Source organism: Cebus imitator, unplaced genomic scaffold (genome assembly GCF_001604975.1).
Source record: "Cebus imitator isolate Cc_AM_T3 unplaced genomic scaffold, Cebus_imitator-1.0 Scaffold228, whole genome shotgun sequence".
Classification (NCBI taxonomy): Eukaryota; Metazoa; Chordata; class Mammalia; order Primates; family Cebidae; genus Cebus; species Cebus imitator.
This window is the reverse complement of record NW_016107543.1, coordinates 2255081-2265178: the sequence shown is the minus strand read 5'-3', so window position 1 is coordinate 2265178 and position 10098 is coordinate 2255081. Positions and strand designations below refer to the sequence as shown.

Sequence of the window (10098 nt, the reverse complement as noted above, 5' to 3'; positions counted from 1 at the left end):
AAAAAAAAAAAAAAAAAAAAAAAAAAAAAAAAAAAAAAAAAAAAAAAAAAAAAAAAAAAAAAAAAAAAAGAAGAAAGACTTGCTTTTCATCAGCTGAACTTTTGTCTTATTTTGGGATTAGAAATTGAATTTTCTGGTTAGAAAACACCTTCTGGCTATGATATATTTATCACAACCTGCCCTTAACTTCTCTCATTTAAGAGTATGTGGGAGTGTGGGGGTGATAGTTTTGTTTTTTGTTTTTTTGACAGTCTTGCTCTGTATCAGGCTGAATTACAGTGGTGAGATCGTGGCTCACTGCAGCCTTGACTTCCCAGACTTATGTGATTCTCCCATCTCACCCTTCCGAGTAGGTGGGACCACAGACATGTGCCACCACACCTGGCTAATTGACCTTTTAAACTTTTTTTTTTTCTTTGAGACGGAGTCTCGCTCTGTTGCATAGGCTAGAGTGCAGTGGTGCAATCTTGGCTCAATGCAACTTCTGCCTCCTGGGTACAAGTGATTCTCCTGACTCAGCCTCCCAAGTAGCTGAGATTACAGGTGCATGCCACTACACCTGGCTAATTTTTGTATTTTTAGTAGAGACAAGGTTTCACCATGTTGGCCAGGCTGGTCTTGAACTCCTGACCTCAGGTGATCTGTCCACCTCAGCCTCCCAAAGTGCTGGGATTACAGGCGTGAGCCACCACACCTGGCCGACTTTTTAAATTTTTTTATAGAGATCGGGTTTTGCTTCATTGCCCAGGCTGGTCTGGAACTCTGGGCTCACATGATCCTTCCACCTTGGCCTCCCAAAGTGATGGGATTATAAATTTGAGTCACCATGCCTGGCCTAAGATCTTTTGTAGCTGCTAGTTTCTGGTACCCACTCATTTATGAGATTATCTAATTTGAGAATAAAGTATGGGTCAGGAATAAGGCACATCATTTGGGAGTAAGTGGTAGGACCTGATATATTTTTGGATCCATTTCAGTCATTTGGTTGAATTGTGAACTTGAATATTGCTGCCTCTTCCCCTTCATTTTAGCTTCTGCTCATTTTGTCTCTTTTTCTTTAAAATAGGCCTGGAATGTTCTTGCTCTGGATGGCAGTAACTGGCAGCGAATTGACCTATTTGATTTCCAGAGGGATATTGAGGTATAATTAAGTGGTGTGTGGCCCCAATTTTCATGTTAGTAATTACAGCGTGGAACAGATTAGCCCTAACCATATTAATCTCATTTTCCTTAGAGAAGGGGGACTATTATTTTTCATCTGAACTTTACTGGAACCTCCAAAGTTCCCAAGAGTTTCTGTAGTTTTTGAGAATGAGCCAAATTATTTCATTTAAATAGTACAATTACTTAGTATTAATAGAACTAAATAAAACTCTTTGGTCCTGAAATATGACTAAAAGTTTGTTTTTGCAGTAGAAACGTTTAACTTATGTTTGCTTATTTTAGTGAAGACATTTTATATGTTTATTGAAGAACAAATAGAGTCACAACTTCTTGGGATGGCATTTATATATATATTTTTTGAGATATGTGTTTTGGTTCTTGAGGAGGCTTTTTTTTTTTTTTTTTTTTTTTTTTTTTTTTTTTTTTTTTTTTTTTTTTGAGATGTAGTTTTGCTTGGTTGTCCAGGCTGGAGTACAGTGGTGCAATCTCTGCTCACTGCAACCTTCACCTCCCAGTTCAAGCGATTCGCCTGCCTCAGCCTCCTGAGTAGCTGGGATTACAGGTGCCTGCCACCATACCCAGCTAATTTTTTGTATTTTTAGTAGAGATGGGGTTTCACTATGTTGTCCAGGCTAGTCTCCAAGTCCTGACCTCGTGATCCATCTGCCTCAACCTCCCAAAGTGCTGAGATTACAGGCGTGAGTCACTGCACCTGGCAGTGAGACAATTTCTTGTGGAGAACGAAGATTGAATAAGGCCAAAACCATTTACTGAATTGTTTTTGCTAGAGAGATTTTTCCCTCCTCTCACTTTTTACCCTATGTTTTATCTCTTGGTATAGCCTCTTATCTATAAAATGGAGAATAGCTTAAGCTTAAATTATTTTAAACTGAATTTGAACTGTGTAGTTCTTAGTCTTCTCATCAGGAAAGTAGAAATAATAGCTTCTTCATGGCCTCGTGAGGATTGAATGAGATTTTCTGAGGCTACACAGGATGGCTCACGCCTGTAATCCTAGCACTTTGGGAGGCTGAGGTGGGCATATCACTTGAGGTCAGGAGTTCGAGACCAACCATGGCCAACATGGTTAAACACCATCTCTACTAAAAATACAAAATTAGCCGGGCATGGCAGCACATGCTTGTAATCCCAGCTACTCAGGAGACTGAGGCAGGAGAATCGCTTGAACCCAGGAGGCGGAGGTTGCAGTGAGCTGAGATTACGCCACTGCACTCCAGCCCAGCCAACAGAGCGAAACTTCATCTCAAAAAAAAAGTTTTTTTTTAAGCTCCAACAGAAATAAACGTTCTTGAATCCATGAAAGAAGTTTTTTAATGCCTGAGATGAACCTTCCATTATCTTTAGAAAGTGCTTTTAAAATAATACCCACTAGCATTATACTGGATTTTGTTTTTCACAATTCCATAACCTTCATGGATATAAATATTTAAAGCAACACCACCCACAAAATTATTCAGCAAGCTTTTGGGTTTTTTTGTTGTTGTTGTTTTTGAGATGGAATCCCATTTTGTCACCCAGTGGTGTGGTATTGGCTCACTGCAACCTCCACATCCTGGGTTCAGGCAATTCTCATGCCTCAGCCTCCCAAGACGCTGGGACTACAGGTGTGTGCACTACCATGCCTGGCTAATTTTTGTATTTTTAGTAGAGATCAGGTTTTGCCAGGTTTTGCCATGTTGGCCAAGCCTGTCTTGAACACCTGACTTCAAATAATTTGCCCACCTCAGCCTCTCAAAGTGCTGGGATTACAGGCGGGAGCCACTGCGCCTGCACAGCTTTTGTTAAGTTTTTTGTTAACATTTAACCTGTTAAATGTTCATTAAGTCCCTGCTATAAGCAGAGTACTATAGTACACATTTTGGGAAAGATACCAAAAAAAAAAATGTAATTGCTGTCCTTCAGTAGCTGTGGCTTAACCCACCTGGGCAGTATATATGCATATAGTGCCATAGAGAACTGTAGAAGATCATTTTCTCAAATACAGAATATATTTTACAAGTTGAACAAAATAAGAATATAGGGAGGCGAAGGTTGCAGTGAGCCGAGGTCGCACCACTGCACTCCAGCCTGGCGCCTGGTGACAGAGTGAGACTCTGTCTCAAAAAAAAAAAGAATATAGGGCTTAGGCATGATTCAAGTGATATGGGTTAATCAGGAAAGCTTTCTTAGGGTAAGTTAGAATTTTCCTTTTAAATTAATTAGGTCATAATGGAAGCATTTTCTCTTTGTTTATAAATTGTTAAAAACGAGGATGTGTTCTTTTCAAAAGTAATGAGATGGGTTATCTTTTTGTTTGCCTGTCTGTATTTACAGGGCCGGGTAGTGGAGAATATTTCAAAACGATGTGGGGGCTTTTTACGAAAGTTAAGTCTTCGTGGATGTCTTGGAGTGGGAGACAATGCATTAAGGTAAAAACATAACAGTTGATTAATTTTCTTGATGGAAGTAAAGAGCAGCACCATCTCACCCAGAAAAGGCTAAAATAGTTTTAAAATTCCTAAGCTATAAAAATGCAACCACACATACTGAAAATGTCCAGTAATAGGAAATGTAGTTTTAACAATAAACAAGAACAAAGTACTGCCTGAAAAAACCCAGATTCCCCATCATAAGTGGTTCTTTTGGAACTTTGAAAAGCTTTTAAAAAATTAATTAATTAATTAATTATATTTACTTTATGTTTTGAGACAAGGTCCCACACTGTTACCCAGGCTGTAGTGCCCTGGCGTGATCATGGCTCACTGCAACCTTGAACTCCTAGACTCAAACAGTCCTCTCCCTTCTGAGTAGCTGTGACTAAAGATGTGTACCACAACGGCTGGCTAATTTTTAAAAATTTTTTATAGAGACAGTCTCATTTTGTTGTCCAAGCTGGTTTCAAACTCTTGCAGTCAAGCAGTCCTTTTACCTCAGCCTCCCAAAGTGCTGGAATTATAGGCGTGAGCCACAGCACCCAGCCTAGTTCTTTTTGTAAAAACTTTGATTTACTCAAAAGATAAGATAATGTTAATTTAGGCTGACACAAAGATCAAGTTTAGCGTTATGGTTAAACCTAACCTGAGCAGTGGCCCCAGTACTTGGGGAGACTAGGTGGGAAGATTACTTGATGCCAGGAGTATAAGATCAATCTAGGCAGCATGGCAAGGCCCTAATCTCTACAAAAAAGTTTTTTTAATTAGCCAGGTTATGTGACATATGCCTGTAAACCCAGCTACTTGGGAGACTGAGGTTGGAGGATCACTTGAGCCTGGGAGGTTGAGGCTACAGCGAGCTGTGACCGTGCTACTGTACTATAGCTTGAGTGACAGAGGAAGACCTTTTCTCTAAAAATAAATAAGCAATCATTTAATTTATTTTAAATTTAAAATAATTTTTAAAGTTAGGTTTGAAGAATTTATAATTGAAAATTAATTTAAGCCAGGTCCGATGGCCCAAGCCTGGAATCACAGTACTTTGGGAGGCCTATGTGTGTGGGTCACTTGAGGTCAGGAGTTCAAGACCAGCCTGACCAACATGTGAAACCCTGTCTCTACTAAAAATAAAAAAACTTAGCTGGGCATGGTAGTGCTTACCTGTAATCCCAGCTACTTAGGAGGCTGAAGCAGGAGAATCACTTGAACCTGGGAGGCGGCGGCTGCAGTGAGCTGAGATCGCACAATTGTACTCTAACCTGGGTGACAGAGGGAATCTCTGTCTCAAAAACAAAACAAAACAAAAAAAAAACCATCATGGCCAGGCTCAGTGGCTCACATCTGTAATCCCAGCATTTAGGGAGGCTGAGGTAGAAGGAATGTGAAGAAGTGTATAACTCAGGGTCCAGAAGGTTCCCAGGCACAGGAGCTTCTGTCACCGTGGAGTTGAGGTGTACTGCCCTCCTGGCATATGGTTACTTTCACCAACCCAGAAGCTCTCTGATCCCTATTATTTAGGGGTTTTTACAGAGATTCCTTGATTGTAGACATGATTGAAGACAAAATATTATATTAGGTTGGTGCAAAAGTAATCATGGTTACTTTTCACCAACCTATAACAAAAGACACTATCACTCAGGAAACTACAAGGATTGTAGTGACTGTATGCCAAGAACCGAGGATGAAGACCAAATATGTGTTTTTCCCTTATATCACAGTATCACAGGTATCAACAACCAATATTACCAATATGTTTTATTTTTTAATGACTGAAATTTTGCCCATTTCATTTGAAACCTTTTTCTTTCTTTCCTACAAAGAACCTTTGCACAAAACTGCAGGAACATTGAAGTATTGAATCTAAATGGGTGTACAAAGACAACAGACGCGTAAGTATTTTATTTTAGGAGGGTAAGTCATAGCCCCTTATGTCTGGCTGATATTAGCTTTAAATTCAGGGCACTAACTATATATATCTAGCAAATTTTATCTTGGTTTTGTAGAGGAAAGATTTTTAAAAGAGAAAGCAACATCAAAGTAGAAATGGAATAAGAAACTTACTTTGGAATTCTATCTTTGATATTTAAGGTGAAACTTTTAATAGTTGTAGTCAATGTATATACAGTAGGGATACTAATAATACACATTACTGGGATTACTTATATTTCTTTTTTTTTTTTTTTTTTTTTTTTGAGACGGAGTTTTGCTCTTGTTACCCAGGTTGGAGTGCAATGGCGTGATCTCGGCTCACCGCAACCTCCGCCTCCTGGGCTCAGGCAATTCTCCTGCCTCAGCCTCCTGAGTAGCTGGGATTACAGGCACGCGCCACCATGCCCAGCTAGTTTTTTGTATTTTTAGTAGAGACAGGGTTTCACCATGTTGACCAGGATGGTCTCGATCTCTTGACCTCGTGATCCACCCGCCTCGGCCTCCCAAAGTGCTGGGATTACAGGCTTGAGCCACCGCGCCCGGCCTTCTTTTTTTTTTTAAGGCCTTCCTACATTAGCCATATTTATATTTCAAGATGCTAGTAGATATCAATTAAAAGCCCCAATAAACATAATTTTATCTAAAGATTAAAATCTTAAACACAGGACTAAACAGCTTATGATACTCCATCCTGAGAGCAGTTATTAAATGAAAATGATTCACTAAATGTGCTGAGTCTGCTTTGGTCGTGATCTAAAGGAAATTAAGCTTATTTCTTTATCCTTAAGAGGCTTACAGTCACAGAAATTAGACATAGAAGGTAGTAGAAGGTAGTTATTCATTAACTCTACTAATAAGTATTTCTATAGATTGATTTAGAAACCTTTACTGTGGCCGGGCGCGGTGGCTCAAGCCTGTAATCCCAGCACTTTGGGAGGCCGAGGCGGTGGATCACGAGGTCAAGAGATAGAGACCATCCTGGTCAACATGGTGAAACCCCGTCTCTACTAAAAATACAAAAAATTAGCTGGGCATGGTGGCGCGTGCCTGTAATCCCAGCTACTCAGGAGGCTGAGGCAGGAGAATTGCCTGAACCCAGGAGACAGAGGTTGCGGTGAGCCGAGATCGCGCCATTGCCTGGGTAACAAGAGTGAAACTCCGTCTCAAAAAAAAAAAAAAGAAACCTTTACTGTAAGAGATGAAATATACTCACCTCTTTCCCCACCATTACTTTACACCAGTAGCATTACATATACTTGAGATAAGTTATCTTTTAATTTTTGCTTCCTTTGAGTACTTAGTGTTATAAAGATTAAGAATTTGATCACTTGGTATCTAGAAAAGTGACATGTAATTAATGCTTTTTTGTCAGAATCTATTTTATCCCAAGACACATTGGCGAAAACTTAATACATATGTGCAAGGCTACTATATTACTTGTAATAGCAAAAGATAGGAAACTACCCGGCATCTATCAGTAGACAACAAGGCTCTATATAATACTCAGGAGTGATTTTTCAGGAGATACTGTTAAATGACAAAAGCAAACTACAGAGGAGTTTGTATAATATACCTTTTGTAGGGCCAGAAGACTTTATATATATCTCCATATTTATATATTTTCAAAAAGAATGGAAATGCCAATCAACAATAAAATAAGGCCGAGTTCAGTGGCTCATGCTTGTAATCCCAACACTTTGAAGGCTAAGGCAAGAGGATCACTTGAAGCCAGAAATTCAGGATTAGCCTGGGCATCATAGTGAGACCCTGTCTCTACAAGAATTAGGTGTGGTGGCACATATCTGTAGTCCTTGCTACTCAGGAGGCTGAGGTGGGAGATTGCTTGAGCCCAGGAGTTGGAGGTTACATTGAGCTATGATTGTGCCACTGCATTCCAGCCGAAGTGACAGAGTGAGATCCTGTCTCTAACAAAAAAAGAAAAAAGAAATGAAAACACTGGCCCACACAAAGATCTAGGAGACATATCAGCCAAAGAGAAAGTGTGACTTCTATTTGGATCCTAATTTGAACAAATCAACTTGTCAAAAACATGTATGATATAATTGGAGAAAAATTAACACATTTAGGTATCATATGATATTCAGGAATTTAAAGTACTTACCTACTAGAAATAGATACTGAAATATTTACAGGTAAAATGATATGTCTGGAATTGGCTTTACAATCCTGGAATAAAAAAGTGGGGAAGAAGAGATGGAATAAATTTTTTTTTTTGAGGCGGAATTTTGCTCTTGTTGCCCAGGCTGGAATGCAGTGGTGCAATCTTGGCTCACTGCAACCTCCACCTCCTGGGCTCAAGCCATTCTCCTGCCTCAGCCTCCCAAGTAGCTGGGATTACAGGCATGCACCACCACATCCAGCTAATTTTGTATTTTTAGTAAAGACGGGATTTCACTATGTTAGTCAGGCTGGTCTGGAACTCCCGACCTCAGGCAATCTACCCACCTCAGCCTCCCAATAAATAAAAATACTTAATAGTAGAATATTGATAAATGTTGGGCCAGGTGCAGTGGCTCACATTTATGGTCCCAGCAGTTTGGGAGGCCAAGGTGGGTGGATTACTTGAGGCCAGGAGTTTGAGACCAGCCTGGCTAACATGGCAAAACCCCGTCTCTACTAAAAATACAGAAAAATTAGCTAGGTATGGTGGTACGTGTTTGTAGTCCCAGCTACTCAGGAGGCTGAGGCAGAATCGCTTGAACCTGGGAGGTGGGGGTTGCAGTGAGCCAAGACTGCATCACTGCTCTTCAGTCTGGGCAACAGATCAAGACTGTCTCAAAAAGAAAAAAAAAAAGAGTATTGAGAAATGTTGAAGTTTACTGATGGTATATGTGGGTTCTCTGTATCATTTACTCTTGTATATATTTGAAGTTTCTCATGATTTGTTAAAAATTAAAATGAGAACTTGACCACCAGAAAAAAGTCTTTAATACATAACTTACTTTTTTCAGGCCAGTACCAGTTCATCATCCATCCTTTGTATACCTTGCAAAAATCCAGTTCCTACATTATTGTTATGCAAACGATTATCTTGAGTAGGGATTTAAGTGAAAAAACATGCAGAGCTTTTCTTCTTCATGTTTGACTACATGCTAGTAGATAGCCATAAGCTTTTTGGTTTTTCGGATTTGCAAAATGCATATAGATCTCTTAGAACTCACTTAAGTAGCACACTGTTAATTGCTGTTAACATTTTGAAATTTGAATCAAACACAATCTTCCCTTCATGCAAATTTTCATACGCAGCACAGCGTTTCTTCTTTGTGAATGATATCTGTCTCTTCCTCAATGGAAGGGTCTTAGGATAGAAAACTGCTTTTTTAGGGGTGTGAAAATTTTGCAATTCTTATGTATACACATTGGTTTAATGAGAACAGTGTCTGATATACCAAGGATGTGTACTTGTCTTGTTTATTCATTATTTTCTCCTTTTTCCATTTTCAGTACATGTACTAGCCTTAGCAAGTTCTGTTCCAAACTCAGGCACCTTGACTTGGCTTCCTGTACATCAATAACAAACATGTCTCTAAAAGCTCTGAGGTAATTTTTAATAATAAGTATGTCCAGTAATCAGAAAAAAATACATACTTTAAAAAAATAACTGATATAAAGTTGGAATTGAAGGCAACTCTGTTTTATGGATATATTCTGTAGTTCAGAGTAGATATTTTCTTTTACCACTTGCCCAAATTACAATTATGGGACATATTAAAGTGAAATGATAAGAGGTAACTAGGATTTCTGAACAGGGGTAGTACAGTTTATACACGAATGGTTAGATTTTTATGAAGTCTTATTTTCAAAAAGAAAAGAGGCTGGGCACAGTGACTCACACCTGTAATCCCAGCGCTTTGGGAGGCCGAGGTGGGTGGATCATGTGGTCAAGAGATTGAGACCATCCTGGCCAATCTGGTGAAACCCTATCTCTATTAGAAATACAAAAGTTAGCTGGGCTTGGTGGCACATGCCTGTAATCCCAGCTACTCGGGAGGGTAAGGCAGGAGAATCACTTGAACTCGGGAGGTGGAGGTTGCCTTGTGCCAAGATTGTGCCACTACACTCCAGCCTAGACAGCAGAGCAAGACTCTCTTTTTTTTTCTTTTTTCTTTTTTCCCCCACTATCTACCAGTAATGGCTATAAGCAGGAGACTCCATCTCAAAAAAAAAAAAAAGAAAGAAAAGAAGGCATGTGTTATAGCCTAGTGCTTAAAACAGGCACCTGGAGCCAGATTACTAACCATGTACTTTAAGCAAACGTAACTAACCTTTCTGAGCTTTTTCTTATCATCTCATAACATTTTATTAAGGTTTAACAAGATATTAGGCAACGCCATATAAAATTTTGCCAGTATTTGACAGTTTACATGTTATAAGAATGACAGGTACATGTGGCTCAACCTAATGTATATAAAGTGCTTTAAAAAGAGTCCCTGAGGCTGGGCATGGTGGCCTGTAATCTCAGCACTTTGGGAGACCAGGGTAGGAGGATCACTTGAGCCCAGGAGTTCGAGACCAGGCTGGGCAACATGGTGAAACCCTGTCTCTACTAAAA

The 10098-nt window shown here is 39.4% G+C and overlaps 1 protein-coding gene across 1 annotated transcript in view; it reads left to right on the top strand.

Annotated features, from left to right (window-relative positions):
* The window catches only part of FBXL20 (F-box and leucine rich repeat protein 20), a 119047-nt gene that overhangs the window by 80174 nt on the left and 28775 nt on the right, over positions 1-10098 (top strand). Inside the window, exons 4-7 of the mRNA XM_017497179.2 lie at positions 1067-1141; positions 3499-3593; positions 5417-5485; positions 8991-9086. Of these exons, the coding sequence (XP_017352668.1) occupies positions 1067-1141; positions 3499-3593; positions 5417-5485; positions 8991-9086 (335 nt within the window). The remainder of the gene's footprint in view (positions 1-1066; positions 1142-3498; positions 3594-5416; positions 5486-8990; positions 9087-10098) is intronic.